This window comes from Stomoxys calcitrans, chromosome 3, assembly GCF_963082655.1.
Source record: "Stomoxys calcitrans chromosome 3, idStoCalc2.1, whole genome shotgun sequence".
Taxonomy (NCBI): Eukaryota; Metazoa; Arthropoda; class Insecta; order Diptera; family Muscidae; genus Stomoxys; species Stomoxys calcitrans.
Window position 1 is genome coordinate 150,562,459 of NC_081554.1, and position 16,753 is coordinate 150,579,211.

The 16,753-nt window shown below is 39.0% G+C and overlaps 5 protein-coding genes across 5 annotated transcripts; 3 read left to right on the forward strand and 2 right to left on the reverse strand.

The window, feature by feature from the left end:
* The first annotated feature begins 812 nt into the window (after nucleotides 1-812).
* LOC106080886 (dynactin subunit 6) lies at nucleotides 813-3,212 on the forward strand. Its single transcript, XM_013242491.2, has 3 exons — nucleotides 813-890; nucleotides 948-1,407; nucleotides 3,026-3,212. The coding sequence occupies exons 1-3, from the start codon at nucleotides 868-870 to the stop codon at nucleotides 3,125-3,127; spliced, it is 585 nt and encodes a 194-aa protein (XP_013097945.1). The 5' UTR covers nucleotides 813-867; the 3' UTR covers nucleotides 3,128-3,212.
* LOC106080887 (probable DNA-directed RNA polymerases I and III subunit RPAC2) lies at nucleotides 3,194-3,750 on the reverse strand. The gene is made up of 2 exons (XM_013242492.2): nucleotides 3,552-3,750; nucleotides 3,194-3,492 (listed from the first exon to the last, which is right to left on the reverse strand). Exons 1-2 carry the CDS (start codon nucleotides 3,567-3,569, stop codon nucleotides 3,199-3,201), a joined length of 312 nt encoding a protein of 103 aa, XP_013097946.1. The 5' UTR covers nucleotides 3,570-3,750; the 3' UTR covers nucleotides 3,194-3,198.
* A 214-nt stretch (nucleotides 3,751-3,964) lies between these two features.
* Nucleotides 3,965-6,566, forward strand: LOC106080901 (small ribosomal subunit protein mS23). The gene is made up of 3 exons (XM_013242504.2): nucleotides 3,965-4,089; nucleotides 4,145-4,306; nucleotides 6,151-6,566. The coding sequence occupies exons 1-3, from the start codon at nucleotides 4,046-4,048 to the stop codon at nucleotides 6,524-6,526; spliced, it is 582 nt and encodes a 193-aa protein (XP_013097958.1). The 5' UTR covers nucleotides 3,965-4,045; the 3' UTR covers nucleotides 6,527-6,566.
* A 396-nt stretch (nucleotides 6,567-6,962) lies between these two features.
* Nucleotides 6,963-7,965, reverse strand: LOC106080900 (DNA-directed RNA polymerase II subunit RPB3). The gene has a single exon (XM_013242503.2). It carries the CDS (start codon nucleotides 7,859-7,861, stop codon nucleotides 7,034-7,036), a length of 828 nt encoding a protein of 275 aa, XP_013097957.1. The 5' UTR covers nucleotides 7,862-7,965; the 3' UTR covers nucleotides 6,963-7,033.
* A 124-nt stretch (nucleotides 7,966-8,089) lies between these two features.
* Nucleotides 8,090-16,538, forward strand: LOC106080902 (integrator complex subunit 3 homolog). The gene is made up of 9 exons (XM_013242505.2): nucleotides 8,090-8,645; nucleotides 8,718-9,328; nucleotides 9,513-10,146; nucleotides 10,208-11,608; nucleotides 11,673-11,830; nucleotides 11,971-12,115; nucleotides 12,176-12,301; nucleotides 12,371-12,559; nucleotides 16,271-16,538. Exons 1-9 carry the CDS (start codon nucleotides 8,544-8,546, stop codon nucleotides 16,337-16,339), a joined length of 3,435 nt encoding a protein of 1,144 aa, XP_013097959.1. The 5' UTR covers nucleotides 8,090-8,543; the 3' UTR covers nucleotides 16,340-16,538.
* Nucleotides 16,539-16,753: the final 215 nt, after the last annotated feature.

A 16,753-nucleotide genomic window follows, 5' to 3' on the forward strand; every position in this document is an offset into this window, starting at 1 on the left:
TTCTATTGGGACACAGCCACCAACCGACGGTTACACGTTGCATAGTTCTATCTCGGCAGTACCGGGCCTGACTGCTAGCCTCACGCAATCCATGTAGGGGTCACTAGCGCCAGGTACAGGAGAGAATAGTTTATCCTGCAAGGAATGGTGTATCACAAAGGCCAATCCCCCATCTCCATTCCTTAAGCGATCCTTACGTAACACGTTGTATCCGTGACAACTGTGCAAGCTGTTGGTGTTGGTCTGCTTTGCCTCCTGGATTACTGCAACCAATATATTTTTCCGACTCATAAAATTCACTTTCTCGTCGCTCTTGCCTCGGGAGCGTTGCAATTTAATTGCAAAAATGATACACTTCCCGACACTGACCTGGAAATGTTGGGACTGGGATGCTGCTGTTGCGTATATTGTCGCACGTAAAAGGTCGGGAGAGGTCACATGGTCTGATGACGAGAACGCAGAAGGCGACGACTACGCTTGTGACCCACTACTGACTATGTTCGCACATCACCTTGCAACATAGTTAAAAACACATGTTTTTCGCGATAAATTTTTGAAACACTACAAAAATTTCAATGATAACATAATCCTTTTATAAAAATAAATTCATAAGTTATGGGAGAATGTTCTACTGAATAAAATCAGCAAGTTTTTTTTTGCTTAAAAATCTATTATCTAAAAAAAGAAATCACGAAAAAAGTTCGCGTACATAATACCAGCCTTTACAGAAAACAAGTCCCATTATTAAATAATGCAAACACCCCATTATTTTTATCGATATCAATCTACCAGTTTAGTTTGCTTATCGTAACAGTGTCATCACTAACCACAACAAATTATAAAGTGGAAAAATATAAAGTTAAAAAAATGCCTCCAGCGGATAATAATGAGTAAATATGCTATATATTCTAATTGCTCAAGTTCTCATATACCCTTCTTGATCACAGCATTAAAATCATGAACCGATCCATTGTTTGTGAAGACAGTACGCTACGTGGTGACATCACCATATCGCAAGGATGTGTCATACACCCAAGTGCGTCCATTCTGGCCGAGGCAGGTCCTATAATATTGGGAGAAAATTGTATAGTGGAAGAATATGCAACAATAGCCTATCGCTTAACTGATGAGCAGAAACGCTTGAAAGAAGCTGGAAATCTAGAACCTCTTCCACCACTGGTCATTGGTTCCAATAATGTTTTTGAAGTTGGCTGTGTTGTGGAAGCTCAGAAAATAGGCGATAAAAATGTATTCGAATGCAAAAGTTACGTCGGACCAGAAATTACTGTCGGCAATGGATGTATTGTGGGTGCGGCTGTTCGTTTAAAATGCAAGCAACAATTAGCGGAGAGCACAGTAATATATGGACGTGACTGTTCACAACGAGAGGCAATTGATAAATATGCAGTAAGTTGCAATACAAAATGTACTGGATTTGTGCATGATATAGGATGGACATGATTAAGCATGTTAAGACCGAAAAAAGTCCTTAAGTGTTGACAGTCTGCAATTAGATTCACTTGTGCCACCTTTAGTCCATTCTAAAAGTCAGATCGTGCAAATGTTTACATTCGCTAATTCAGAGAAGTCCTCACAACAACGGAACTAAAGTGTAACTTCTGCCTGCAGGTACAAAACACACTCACATCCCGCTTTAGAGATTTCTCTTCCTTGAGGTACTCGCTGCTTGAGCCAAACCATTTTCATTTTGCGAACTTTCGATCTGTCAGCGTATTTTCCATTTAGACAGTGATCTGTAATGAAAGTTGAGATGAGACAATGGTATCAAAGCAAAAGGCTTCTTTAAGTTTAGATAGGGCCACATAAGCTTGGAGCGTTCACAGTCATAATTTTTATTCTGATCATTGTTCTTATCAAAAAATTTGTTTACTTGTGACAGAAGCCATACCGATTCCATTTCACCTGCAATGTTTGAGGTACACCCAAAACAAAACAAAATTGCAAACAATTTTTCAATTAAAATTTTTATTGAAATTAAAATCAATTAAAAAAATTAATTGATTTAACCATTTTTTAATTGAATATGTTTTCTTTTTCAACTACAGTGGTTATTGAAATTTTTGAATCGAAAATTTTTCAATTACTTTTTTAAACACAGTGATTCATATTTTCATTATCGTGATTGAAGCTGTTTCAATCAAAAAATTAATTGGATCAATTACTTTCGTGATTGAAAATTATTTGTTGTTGTAGCAGTGTGATGTACACTGAGGCGGCAGCCATTGCCGATGGAGAACTCCATCGGGTCAATCCGGTACGTACAACCGGCTGCTGGGATTGAAACTGATTTGCAGTCTTGCAAGCTAATATGCTCCGGTATATCTCTGTGGACCGCCATCCACTACAGGATAATTTTGAACTGTTTAGCTATCTTCTGGTTTCCTGATCTGATACTGAGACATGTGTCTATAAAATTCTTCAGAGTCTAAGGCATAACAGCCTAATTGGAAGAAAATCTTTCGCTTTCGTCAGATACGGGTTTCCTACTTTTTGTATGCAATTGACCTTAGTGTCCCCCCATGTTGTTGCTGTAGCCTCATTTTCATTAACTCGCCTTGCCATATCGAACATCATAGGTACTCAGTATTTATGCAAGGACCGGTGTCGCCCAGCCTCCCGCTAAGAATCTCCGCTCGATACCGCTGATTGTCCGCGACTGCCGCTGCATCTACTCCATATGGAGCATTTCACTCTCCGCAACCTGTGGAAGCGCCCGGTAGCTCGCAGCTAAGCTTCTCGTGACTGCGATGAAAACCTTAAAGTTCCAGCCTGTGTGGTGCTCACAGCTATCCCGTTCCGTGTCCACCCATTCCTCAGATATGAACTATATGCTGACAGAAGTAGATAAACGCTGGCTGAGCAAGTGAGTCGGCATAGCGGATACAGCTTATAATTTAACTGGTGCTACCTTTCCGAACCATCATAAATATATTACATGCACAGTCCCGGTACATTTGAATAACTCAACTTCAATTACTATCCCATTTTTTATTTTGCCTTCCAGTATCAAACGCTACAAATCGATTTCCTTCGAAAAGTATTGCCGAATTACCATCATTTGCGCAAACCAAATCAAGATACCAAAAAGGCTCGCTCAGTGGTTTAACGACATAATTGTTTTCTACATATATTTATGAAATTATTTATACGCTAGTTAATAAAAATTTCCTAGTTTTCTTATGTTGCTGGAACTTTGAATTGTTTTATTTCGTTTTCAAATGTATAAATGGTATGATCACATAACTTTTCCAAGTCTTCGAGTCCACGCTTTAGTATATCTATTGCACGGCCCTGCGAAGACTGTATGCGAAAATGTAGTTTGTTTTCTGTGGGATGAGGTATGGTGTAACCGCAAAAATCAACATCAGGGTAACGACTGATTATTGTCTTCAATGCATTTCCCAAAGTGTGTCCCTCATCTTGGAAAACGAAAGTACGAGATCCTTCGCCATTGTTTTCATCTCCAGCAACCTGAATAAAATAACATTTACTTAAGCATACATGTATATTTGATGCAATATGAAATCTACCTCAGCCAAAGCACCCATTCTTCAGGTGTATGCTCTTTTGTTAATGTCTCGTTATAAAAACTTCTAAAACGTTCAAAGGATAAAATGTGTGACACAATTTTCCATCCAATAGTAACAGTTCCAACGTGCTTTTGTTTACATTGTCTTATTAGAGATGGCAAAGTAATAGCTGCTTCTTCTTGATTGCAATATCATTCACAAAAGAGTTTTGTTTAATATAAATATAAATGGTATTGTCCGCAATAAAAGTTTAATACTATTGCTTAAATAATAATACTTTCAAACTTTTTTAGGTTTACGTATACATTTTTGTTTTAAAACTTTTTTTACAAAATAATGTGAGCCGCTGAATTTACAATCGATAACACGCCAACTAACGCTATTGATTATCGATATCAAACATCAACAGCTGATTGTATAAACACTTGCATGGGGATATTTATTTCGTAATATTTCAATATTTCTAAAAGCAAAAATCTTAATATTAAAAAAATATGGCTCAAAGCAGATTAGAGAAGATTGGAACAATTTTCACCAGGTATGACGGAACGTCTGTATTCGTGCCAATATTCTGAGATCAATTTTTCATTTAGAGTTTCTGGTTTGTTGCGTTCCGGTGCCATGAAACCCGAAGACAAACCAATTTGGTATGATGTTTATGCAGCATTTCCTCCAAAGGTGGAACCTCGTTTTGATAGACCAGCTCCTCAAATAGCCATAAAGAATATATTTTATGAGGAAGATAAAGTCAGAGCGTAAGTACAGCCAGTTTTATTATTGGACCTCATATCTTTCTTATGTCAAAGTTTAAAGGACCGGGTATAGATTGTTGGAAGTCTTGGCAGAAGTCATCACGCAAAATTTCAGACAATTGTGCTCTCTAGAGGCTTTAGATTTATTGACGGGATATCGGTTTAAATGGGAGTTATCAAGTTATGAATTTTGTTGGAACTCGTACAAAATTTCAGATCGATCAGATAAAATTCCGCTCTCTAGAGGCTTAAGAAGTAAAATTGGGAGATGGGATTATAGGGGAGCTATATCTAAACTTAAACCGATTTAGCCCATATACACTGATTGTATCAAGCGGAGAGTCTGAGTGATAGGCCGGCCGGCACCGGCTCTTGCACAAGTACTGAGAGCCGGCGTGCTTGATATGACAAGGCGAGTTATTGGCGCCTTTAAATAACCAAGGCCTCCCATCGTGTTTCCCGCGGCTATCGGTCCTTTGGGCCGGAATGAGCTTGTTCACCTACAGGAGCTTGACGGGGATCGTCACCTCCACATGAAAATGAGCCAACAACAATAAAGAGTATATGTGCAATATTACGAGCGGCCGGAATTACATGGCTAGATGTATTTGAAATTTTATGACAATCAAGAATATACAAACACAGGGTAGCTGAACCGAAGTATTGCCAATTCATATGACAAGATTTTTTGTGTGAAACTATTTTTTATTTATTCAAATGACAAAAATGTGGAAATTATCTAAATTTTAGAATCCATTCACTTTTTCGACATTCCATTTTCTTTGACTATTACTCTGAGTCGGACAAAAAGCGAGTTGCAAGCTGCACGAGCGTTCGTATCTCTGGCGAGAAAAAATTCCCAATTGAGCAATTTGGAAGCCCCAAAATGCTTCTGTTAACTTAATCGAGCTCAAATGCAAATTTGTCCATGAACATTCCATTAAGGAACTGGGGCAAACTTCTCACATAACAATAAGTGCCGTCCGATTAAATTTTAAGCTCAATGCTTTTTATAGCCGAGTCCAAACGGAGTGTCGAATAGAATAGAAATTTTTATATTGCAAAGTATTTCACAAACGTTGCCAGCGTTAGGAGGCGGTAACCTCCGTCAAAATTATTTCTGAGGTTTTCGCCAGGATTTGAACCCAGGCTTTCAGTGTCATAAGCGGAAATGCTAACCTCTGCGCTACGATGTTCTCTGACTGATCTCCCGTACAGATATTGAGCCTTAGAACAACGACACGAAGAAATTTTCCATCTCATATGATGGTATGTGCGGCTGTGATCGCCCTCCAATCGATTTCGTAGAGCTTGGCGTCAAAATAAATGCGACTTATTGTCGGAAAAACATTTTGGAAGTTGTTTTGGAGCCATGGGCACACAAACATTCTAGTCGTAGACCATGTACGTACCAACAAGTCACACCACCGTCACATAAAGCACTTATAAACCAAGAACGGCTAAATAATCATGTTCGGTACTTCACTTCGTCTACACAGCGGTTGTTAGGTCCAATTCTGTGTACTTTATTTTGACCATTTTGGAGAACAAATATTTCTTTGTGGACGCTTTGAAAAAAGCCATTGTGCGAGAACGAGCTAAAATACCGGCAGGTAACATTCGTGTAATTCGTTTTTTTAACGACCCAGGGCAATAGTTATGCAAAAAATTGGTCATATCGAGCAAAAGTAAATGGTTTCTGAAAAGTATATGCCCATCCTATGGTGGAGGTTGCAATGTCTAAATTTTTATTTTCAGTCCTCATTTCATTATACTATTAACAATATATTAAGATTTTAAACGAATTTTAAAATCCACATTTTTTACTTTTTGTTCTTTTTTTACAGAAAATTTCACAAATCGCAAAAACAAGTTGAAATGATAAGCATGTTCGATAGAAGACGTGAGACGCAAACTCAACAGTTCATTAAAATTTATCAAGGTCTCAAATCGCAGGGAGCCTTAGATGAAGAAAAAATATTTGAGACCTCAATGGATTTATTGCAACAGCAGAGAGCCCAAATGAAGATTGAGGCACAAGAAATTAGCAATGCCGAGTCAGAAGATAAAGTACAAAGCATGGCCGATGCATTTAGTGAAGCAAAAACTTTGCAGAAATCCGATTCCCTATCAAGAGCCGATAAAGAATCTACGAAGTTTAACAAATCAGAAACAAAAAGTTCCATTGGTGGCATTAACATCGAAAACTTATTTAAGGATTAAACATAATTTTTTTTGAAAAATACAATAACTACGAAAAATATTTCTAAAGTTTTAATTTCAACAGTCGCTAGGCTTAGCCAAACAAAATATATTTGAATAACACTAAAAAAAATCTGAATCAAAACATTTTCTTTAGTTCCAATTCTTGAGCCTCATTACCACTATGGAATCCGCAAAGCCAAACAAAGCTGATTAAAATAGATTTCCAGATTGTCCACGAGAATCTTGTTAGACCAGATCCTTGTATATAGCAGCCACTGATAGACATTTCGAAAGAAGGATAGACTTTCTTTTTCAATACCTAGACTTTGTTAATGTCCATTTGACTTTTAGTTGCTCCCATCTTTGTTGCTCAAATTTGTGGTACATGATTGCATATTAATATTTTAGGCATTAAAATAAAAAACCTATTTAACCATTAAAAAAGATACACAAATTTGTTTACAATTACAATAATATAATTACGAAAAAGATATATTTTGTTAACTTATTTGTCATAGTTTTCCATTAAACGGCCAGAGCATCATTTTGATTTTCATGACTGAGTTGAGTCTGCAAGTTAGATAGTTTATTTTTCAATACCTGTACACCCATGATAACGATATTCTCTGGTTTTAGGGCTCCCGATGATTCTACATTGTAGAAAAACTTATTGGGTTTAGCCTCCCAATTGTATGGGGCCTCGTATTGATCGTCGTCTAACTCGGTGTGTTCACTTTTGGGCCATTCATCTGGTTTGGGGTATAGAGTATGCCGCATAGAGTTGTCGGGATCATACTCAAAACAAACACCTGCCGTGGGGTTCCATTTTGCATGCTCCTTGCCAAAACCTTTTTTGGCATATGCTCGCAACTTCAATTCTTGACCCTTTCGCAATTTAATAATAAGAATTTCATCGGTACTTTCACCATACTCATTGTCTTCATCATTCTGGTGACGCGAGGTTACTGGCAATACCTTTGGATTACTAGATTTTAGATCAGCCGTTGTCACATGTCTCGTGGAATCTTCCGTGCATTTCACATCCAATGTAAATTCAACACTACACTCAGGGCAAAAATCCAAGCAGATACAATCGCGCGTATATTGTAGTCTCTCCACAACTTCATCAGATATTAATGGTATGAGTCCAATTCTGTGTGCTAGAAATTCATCCGATAACACGGTCGAGTTGGCTTCCAGCTGTACCCAATCAATAGCCAAAGTTGGTGTCTCCGCAATGAAGACGCGTCTTAAACTATTGGCCACGCTCAATTCAGTGTCTTCTAAAACAAACTTCACATTGTCGTCGGTTAATTCCGTTATAGTTACAGAAGGTTGATTAGCGTAAGGCATTTTCAGGTAATATTATGCCGTTTTTTGCTGCTATTTAACGAAAAAATAATAAAGCCGCTTTAATTTGCCGAATGACAAGCACAAGATGACAGTTAGTTGGTGTTGCCACTCGAACGATAATTCCTCGACATTTCTTGGCATTTCACACTTGGCAGTTGAGTATTCGATAAAAATTATTGCGATAACAACCTAAAGCTGATAACTTGAAATCACTTCACATGGCATTTTTAAAAAGAAGAAGACCAACGAAGTGAATTCTTTTTTGAGACCTGAAGAAAAAGTTTTTCTCCAGTTTTCACCAAAAGATTTCACATATTTTTAGTCAGCTTTGAGCTGGAAATATTTTTATTGAATATATTTATATCATTTGGAAACTTGCACTATAATTGGCAAAGTTAACAGTTAGGTGAAAACATATATTGATAGGTGAATGTAAACATTGCACACTCGATATTGGTGCGTGCGTGTGTTTGTGTGCGTATGATTGGTTGGGTATTGCTGCTGCTGCTCTGAGTGGAAGTACGAAGGAGTCTCAAATTGTCGTTGTTTGTCCAAGCAACGCCACAGCCGGAGTGAACGACTTGGACAGGTTGTGCGTGTAAAGACCGGAAAAGTTGTGAGAGCTGGAACCAATTTTGTAATTATTTTTAATACCGGGAACTCCGCACAACACCCTGGTGAAATGCAACAGCAACAACAACAGATGGAAACAACACAAAAAATCCCATACATTTCGAAATTATTCCAAAGCACTGCCGTTGATGTCAAAGATGATTTGGAAGAGGTTTGTGCAGCATATGAAAACACTTTCCCAACTCTCATGCATTAATTATCCTGGTAACACATTTCATTTCAGCGTTTTGAACGGGCTTACATTAGTTTACAGCAACAAATCAATGGCCTTAGTGATAAGGATATGCACGATAAGTTATCCCAGCTAGTTTGTAAAGAGAAACAACATGAGGAAATATCCATTGGTTTCCTATACATCATGCTCACCGATCAGGCATTGGCGCCCAAAAGCTACAGAGATCTTACCTTGGTGGCGAGGGATGGCATGAACATGGTCGTAACCAATTTAACTATGCTGGTTGCAGAAAAGTACAATAAACTTACAGAGATCGCTCGACGCCAATTAATATGGTTATTGCGTGAGCTTGTCAAACACCAAGTTCTGAATGTTGAAAACATAATATGGAATTGTTTGCGTCAAGCAGGCGGTGGTGATGTGACTCCAAAAAATCTATTTCTGGTTGAAAGCCTTTTGGACATATTCATAGAATATCGACCGTGGCTGGAAACACAGTCATTTCTCATTCAAACGGTAGTATACAGCTATGTGCGCCTGATCGAAGATCATGCCAGTCCAGCATTGACGGTTTTACGTCATAAGGAGGTAAAATTTGTTATATCGTTAATACGTGAGAGATTTTTGGACATAATACCATTAGGAAGAGATTTTGTACGGTAAGTTGTACACATGGACGAAAAAAGAACTATTTAAAAATCCCATAAATACTAGGTTACGGTAGGAAATGATTTGAACATAAATTTTACATAAGTTTTGCTAATTTTATACTTTTCGAAATCTAACGGACTGAAACCAATTGTAAATGTACTAAGTGAAATTGATAACTTCTTTATCTTCTAGTTTGCTGCAGAATGTCGCACGCATACCAGAATTCGAACAACTATGGCGTGATATACTACACAATCCAAAAAGTCTTCATCCCACTTTCAATGGTATTTGGCACCTGTTACAGATACGCACCAGCCGACGATTTCTTCAGTGCCGCCTTACACCTGAAGTTGAGCGCAAACTGCACTTCCTTGCCTCATCGGTTAAATTTGGCAATCAAAAGCGTTATCAAGATTGGTTTCAGGACAAGTATTTTGCCACACCAGAATCCCATTCATTGCGTTCGGATTTAATACGATTCATCATTAATGTCATACATCCCACAAATGATATGCTGTGTTCGGATATCATACCACGTTGGGCCATAATTGGTTGGTTGATATCCTCTTGTACAAATACCATAGCATCAGCCAATGCAAAGCTATCACTTTTCTACGATTGGCTATTTTTCGATCCCATGAAGGACAACATCATGAATGTGGAACCGGGTATATTGGTTATGTATCATTCGATACGCAATCATCCAAGTGTAAGCAGTACGCTGTTGGATTTTCTGTGTCGTATTATGAAGAATTTCTGTTTAAAACATGAGGATAAGATCAGAATGGGCGTGTACAATTCGTTGAACAAAATTTTAGAAAAACAGGTAAGCTGAGAAAATAGTTTCAATTTGGTGTTGTAAAAAATGTGTTTTACTATCCTTTCAGGTCATTCCAAATATTCAACCATTATTTGAGTCCCCAAAATTGGATAGAGAGCTACGCATGTTAATTCGAGAGAATTTCAGAGAGTTTGTATCACCTTCAACGCCCGCTGGTAACGTAGGCCCGCCCATGTATCCAGCTTCTTCGGTCATACAAGCCCCAGTTTTCAAAAAAGAAGCCGATCAACGTTCAATGCACCAGGGGGCCATAATGTTTGGTGGCGTCGGTAGTGGACCAACAACTCAGCAACCTCAGCAGCAACATGACCTGCAGCATATGCAAAATCATTATCAGCCCCAGATTTCAACAACTGCTGATTTGCTAGAACATGCCCAATCTATTGACAGTGGTGGCGGGGGTGGTGTTGGCATAGCCGGCAGTGGTGGTATTGGTGCTGCTATGCTCGGTGTTGGTGTTGCAACTTCAACAAATTTGGCCGATGAAGATAATAAGCTTTCAATTATACCTCCCGAAGCCAATGATCTGGAAACCGAAGCGGCTTTCAGTGAAGACGACGAAGATATCAAAGATGTAAAAAATGAAGAGAACACAGACGATGATGATGATTTGCCTCTGTCCAAAGTACGCTTAAAAGAAAAGCCCGAGAAACCGGAAAAAGTCGACCTACCCGCCTCGATAAGCGATACATTCGAAACATTTGTTACCAAACGTAACTCATTCACTTGGGAGACCTTCCTGGAAGACTTTCGCACTTTGCCCGCTTCAGCTTTAGACGATGCACAGCTTCAGTATGTGATCTCGAATACGCATTTAATATTACGCGAAACTTTACCAGTGCAAAATATCTTTCCCGAAAGCAAAACAGACGAAAAGAACCTAGCCAAAAGTATAAGTTACCCAATATTCGGGCTGTTTCGGTTTCTCTATGAGAATGAAGACAAGAGTAAAAAACCATTTCAAACGCTGCTCACTGAGATCTGTACACGTATTCCAGAAACTGGCTTTCTGCTATTGTACTTCATGAAAGTCCATGTCAAACTTCAGACACGTAAAAATGCTCAACAGTCTGCTCAATTCAAGACGAACATTTATCGCATGATTTGCGATGCGGTCGATGAAAAGGTGGACAGTTGTCTGACGCGTGATATGGACCTTTTGGAAAAAGAGAACACCAATATATACTTATGGCTTCTGCCCGACATATATCGGGAATTTAAGGCGACAGCTATCAATAACAACGATCTACTGCGCATAACCCTAAGGTGTATCGATGCTAGAAACCTTCGAGACTTAATGTATTATGTGGCCCAAGGAAAACTGACGCTATTCAAACAAGATGGCCTTATTAATTGCATACGTGAAAGTTTGGGCTATGAGACTTTCGAACAGCTATGTCTATGGCAACTGGTTCAGGCTCACGATGTGCCTCTGAAGTGTCTGCAAGTAAGTAAATACATACAACATTGCAAATGGACTTACATTCTAATATATTCTTATGTGTTACTAGGATATATTACCTGAATTAGAAGCTGCCAATCATCCAGAAGCATTGGGCTATCTCCTATTGCTGCTAAAAAGTGAGGAACCAACGAATGAACTAATACGGCTACTGTTAAGTAGAGAGACAAAATCACGTGGCGATCCATTTGTAACTTCTGCTTTAAGGTAATTTGAAATTAGGAGGGGTGCAAACAGGGCGATACTATAAACAACCAAAATCTATAACAATTTTTCTATTAAATTTTAACTTTTGTGAAATTTTCCATGAAAGTTTAATGTCGTTAAAATTTGTCATTTAATTCCAGGTTTTGGTGTCAACGTTGCGAAGAGAAATTATCGGAAATTATAGCATCACTGTTAACATCAAAATATCCTTCATCATCTCCAAATAAACGAAAAAGGCCACTTAAGGGAAGTTCAGCATTAAACAGTACACCATCAGCAGATCAGGTAAATTAGCAATGTTTCACCAACAGAACGTTTAACTTAATTCCTGTTTGCTTTTTGTAGGTATTAAGTCATTTAGAGCATTATCGAAGAAGTTGTCGACATGGTACAGGCACTGGCCTCTACGTACATGACACCATGCAGAGGGCCTTACAAACTGCTTATACACATAGCACAGAAAGCACAAAGGTAATAAGAAACCTCATTAGACTCCTAACTTCTAGTTGACTTTAAACACGAAATTTTTTTGTATCGCAGAAACAATACAGCGATCTATTTTCTTTGGCTGCCGAAGATGAAACAACAGCTGTAGGCCGTCGGGGAGGCAGTGGACGAGGACGTAAGCAACCAACATCAAAAAAAGATTCCAGCAATTCAAGTGCTAATAGTAAAAAAAATTCAGATCCAGTAAAACCAATATTCACATCAGATGAGGACTCTAGTGAGGTAAGTTGGGAAGAAAACAAAAATTATATGGCCTTTTGTTTTGTTATCTCCATTATAAAGTCGATAAAAATGGTGTGAGATTAGTCTAGGTTCAAGTGACAGTCTGTCAAATTAATTTAAACGTTTTAGTACATTGTTCTCTAGTTTCTAACGTGAAACCAGCCATATAGCTTCAAAAATCCTTATGGTTACATCCACCTATTCAGACAAGTCTTAAACGAAATTAGCTAAAACAGAACTTCCGTCCTACAGTTTCGACATGTTTTCCAATCACACATTTCCCTGTTTTGAGTTAGAATTCTGTTCTAGCCGATTGCCTAAAGTAAACTATTTAATAGAACGAGTGAAGTTTTTTAAAAGTAAACCTAAAAACATACTTGTCTATGGTTGAATCAGAATAAAACATTGTTTTTGAAGTGAAAATAGAAAAATTATGCATACACCCATGTATGTGTTCATACGTTGCTGTCTCTACAAGGCTAGAGCAAAGAGAATTAGAATGCGTGTGAATTGAGCATCAACACTATCGTGAAAAATATTGCAGTTTTGCCGAACCCTGATTTACGTTGTGGGGCACGCGTCTAGCCAAATCGGTTTGGTTAGGTTGTTAGACGCTTCACGTGGAGAGACTTCGTCCATTGTATTCGTCCTAGATAAGGATGAAATAATAAAGTAAAAAAATGTATAGGGGAGTTCTTCATTCTTCACATGGACAAAGCGAGTGGAAATGGAAGAGAGTGAGAAACGAGACACCGCTGTACACGGCACAGAAACTGGAAAAGGTCATCGTCTGTAGCTCCGCTCCGCTAGCCACCCTTACAGAAATCCAAAATTACAAGAGGGTCATACTTCTTAGAGAAGCAATTAGGAAATAGAAAGGTTCGGCGGGATCCTTTCTATTTCCTATTTTCCTTCTTGAGTATCTAGAAGGAAGCGCAAGAGGTGCTCACCAATAATCCTGTGACTTCTCCCTGCAATTACGGTGCGCAACCGTCTTCAACTCCTCCTCGTCACTACAAATCCCTGTAGGCAGCACAACCTCAAAGACTTGACATGGCAATGACCCACCTATGACGCTGAACGTCTCCGAGTTCCGGTTTCGAATCCTAGCTAGAATATCACAAAAAATTCTCAGCGGTGGTTATCCCCTCCTAATGCTGGCGACTTTTATGAGGTACTATACCATGTAAAAACATTCTCTTCAAAGAGGTGCCGCACTGCACGGACTCGGCTTTAAAAAGGTCCACTTATCATTGAGCTTAAACTTAAATGGGATTGCACTCATTGATATGTAAAAAGTTAGACCCAGTTCCTTAATGGAATGGAATGGCTGCGGTTCTTGTAAGGTCAAGGTTTGTCGGGAGTTGCAATGAGCGTTTTGGACGCTTGGATTTGATGTCATCGTCGTCGTTGTAGCCACATTTTCATGTGGAGGTGACGATCCTCGTCAAGCTCGTTCCGGTCCAAAGGACCGATCGCCGCGGGAACAGGTTGGCCATTGGTTATTTAAAGGCGCCAATAACTCGCCTTGCCGTATAGAGCATCATATACACTAAGTATTTGTGCAAGAGCCGGTGCCGCTCGGTCTCTCACTAAGACTCTCCGCTCGATACCGCTAATTGGCCGCGACTACCGTTGCAGCTACTCTGTATGGAGCATTCCTCTAACCGCAAGCTGTGGACACGCCCGGTAGCTCGCACCTAACCTTCTCATGACAGCAATGAACACCACACAAATTGGAGCCCAATGTTCCAGCCAGTGTGGTGCTCACAGCTATCCCGTTCCGGTGATTTGCTGTCAGATTGTGGTGAGTCACAGTCCACCAGTGAGTGGTGGGGAACTAAACGGCGAATGCTACGGAAATGGTGCCCGCCTATGCTGGCTGTTTGGGATGGTGAATGCCTATTATGGCGATCGCTTCGACTGGCGTTTTGGTCTGCAGAATAGTAAAGACCTTGTGGCCGAGAAAACGCGACCTTGGGCTGTTCGTGAGAGTCCCGACCAGCCACTGCAATGTAAGGTCGCTGACATCGCGATGGACTCGTGGGTTTGCCCCGCGATGTCGTAGAGAAGTCCCAGGGTTATGGGCGAACACATATATTCTTCTCTAAGCTCTCTACATACATTCGACTCTCATATAATTTTGGACTTTCAGTTCTGTGCCATGTATACCTGTGTTTCGTTTGTCTCGTTTTCTCTCTCCCTTATTTCATCTATAACTAGGATGAACACAATGTACGAGGGGTTCCGAGGGAAGCGGCTTACAACTACGCGTGTCCTTCAACCTAAACTAAGGCCTTATCTCCTACCTACTGAGTTGCGACAGGGGTAGAGAGCATTTAGTGCTCTTCTGACCCTTCTTAGGCAATACATTGGGAAGATTTAAATGCCTGGAATAAACATAGAAGTGGGTAGCATTTTCTCCGGCGATGAGCAATGGTAAAAAATGCAGGGTTTAAACCCAAACGTCTAGGGTCATAGGTGATCGTGCTTACATATGATCTATCCCATTTTATATTCCTACGTTTAAAAATATCTTTGATGGCCCTGCCAGGGTTGAAACCCAAACATTTTGCGTCATAGGTGGACATGCTTAAATAATCCCATCTTCCGATTTGATGTTCCACTTTGGGTCACCCTTTAAAGATTTGAAAACTTATAGTGTTGTCGGCCAACCTATTAAGTCGTTTCCGTATAATGAGATCTCCGGCCACTTTAACACAATGAGTGTTATGGAGACTGCAAAAAAACGATTTGTGTGGTTTTCATCGTATTCAGCTGGGAGCTACCGGTCGTCCAAAGGTTGCGGATGGTGGAATGCTCCAAACATACATATTAGCTGCAATTGTCGCTGACAATCAGCGATATCGAGTGAAGAGTCTCAGTGAGCGTTCGGGCGGCACCGATTCTGGCTTTAATACTGAGTGCCTATGAAACTCCATATGACAAGGCTTGTCATATGGAGTATGACAATGGCCATAATATTCTCGCGTTAATCGCTCCTATGGACCGGAACGAAATACACCAGCTACAGCAACTTGTTCACCAACTTTTCTTCGACTATACTTGCGCACAAACTCTGCCTCAAAATATTTTTATACCCTCCACCATAGGATGGCGGTATACTTATTTCGTCATTCCGTTTGTAACACCTCGAAATATGTGTCTAGGACCCCATAGAGTATATATATTCTTGATCGTCATGACATTTTACGTTGTTCTAGCCATATCCGCCCGTTTGTCCGTCAAAAGAACGCAAACTTTCGAAGGAGTAAAGCTAGGTGCTTGAAATTTTGCACAATTTGGTTGTAAATGGGCCAAATCTGTCCATGTTTTGGTATATCTGCCATATAAACCGATCTTGGGTCTTGACTTCTTGATCCTCTTGAGGGCGCAACTCTTATTTGATTTGGCTGAAATTTTGCACGTAGTGTTTTGATATCACTTCAAACAACTATGCTGAGTATGGTTCAAATCGGTTCATAACCACTGATATAGCCGCCATATAAACCGATCTCCAGACTAGACTTCTTGAGCTTCTAGAGAGCTCAATAACTTGATAAGCTCATATATATATATTAAAAAAAGTCACTCAAAAAAGACAAATGCGATTCATGGTGGAGGGTACATAAGAGTCGGCCCGGCCAAACATAGCACGTTTTTACTTTTTTCTACATTATTACACATTTTCTTTTGTTAACTTTTTTATAGGAGGACTGGTCCAAGCAAAAAATATCGCAAGCTAAGAAAAGGAAGAAGACTATCAACGACTCCGACTGACAGCAGTACCAGTCGTCACCATATTGTCTTGATGATACCGATGATAATGATGATGAGCATAACGATAATTTCTAACAAACCATCTTTTTAAAAATCAGAAAAGTAAAAAAAAACGCAAACACACAAAATTAACAGTAATATTAAGCGAAGGAAAAACATTGAAAAAATAAAATATAAAATTTATTTAATAAGAATAGTATGCCAATGTAGAGTTTTGAATGTTGAAATTTTCACGTTATATTTTTTTATTTTTAATAAAAATAAAAAAATTACAAAATTTATTACAAAAATGAGAAAAACACAAAAATTTCCACCCCTCCCCAATAAATAAGAGAAAAACTATAAAAATCAATGTAAAAAGACTAAAATTGTAAAACAAAAAAGCTAAGAATAAAAATCATGTGTCTTTTTAAA

Excerpts from the sequence above, each read along its gene's own strand:
- LOC106080886 (XM_013242491.2), top strand. The coding sequence starts at position 868 with ATGCCTCCAGCGGATAATAATGA. Across the intron at positions 891-947 it reads CCTCCAGCGGATAATAATGA|CATTAAAATCATGAACCGAT; the intron begins GTAAATATGCTA and ends TCTTGATCACAG. Across the intron at positions 1,408-3,025 it reads AGGCAATTGATAAATATGCA|TATCAAACGCTACAAATCGA; the intron begins GTAAGTTGCAAT and ends TTTGCCTTCCAG.
- LOC106080901 (XM_013242504.2), top strand. The coding sequence starts at position 4,046 with ATGGCTCAAAGCAGATTAGAGAAGATTGGAACAATTTTCACCAG. Across the intron at positions 4,090-4,144 it reads ATTGGAACAATTTTCACCAG|AGTTTCTGGTTTGTTGCGTT; the intron begins GTATGACGGAAC and ends TTTTTCATTTAG. Across the intron at positions 4,307-6,150 it reads GAGGAAGATAAAGTCAGAGC|AAAATTTCACAAATCGCAAA; the intron begins GTAAGTACAGCC and ends CTTTTTTTACAG.
- LOC106080900 (XM_013242503.2), bottom strand. The coding sequence starts at position 7,861 with ATGCCTTACGCTAATCAACCTTCTGTAACTATAACGGAATTAACCGAC.
- LOC106080902 (XM_013242505.2), top strand. The coding sequence starts at position 8,544 with ATGCAACAGCAACAACAACAGATGGAAACAACACAAAAAATCCCATAC. Across the intron at positions 12,302-12,370 it reads ATAGCACAGAAAGCACAAAG|AAACAATACAGCGATCTATT; the intron begins GTAATAAGAAAC and ends TTTGTATCGCAG. Across the intron at positions 12,560-16,270 it reads CAGATGAGGACTCTAGTGAG|GAGGACTGGTCCAAGCAAAA; the intron begins GTAAGTTGGGAA and ends ACTTTTTTATAG.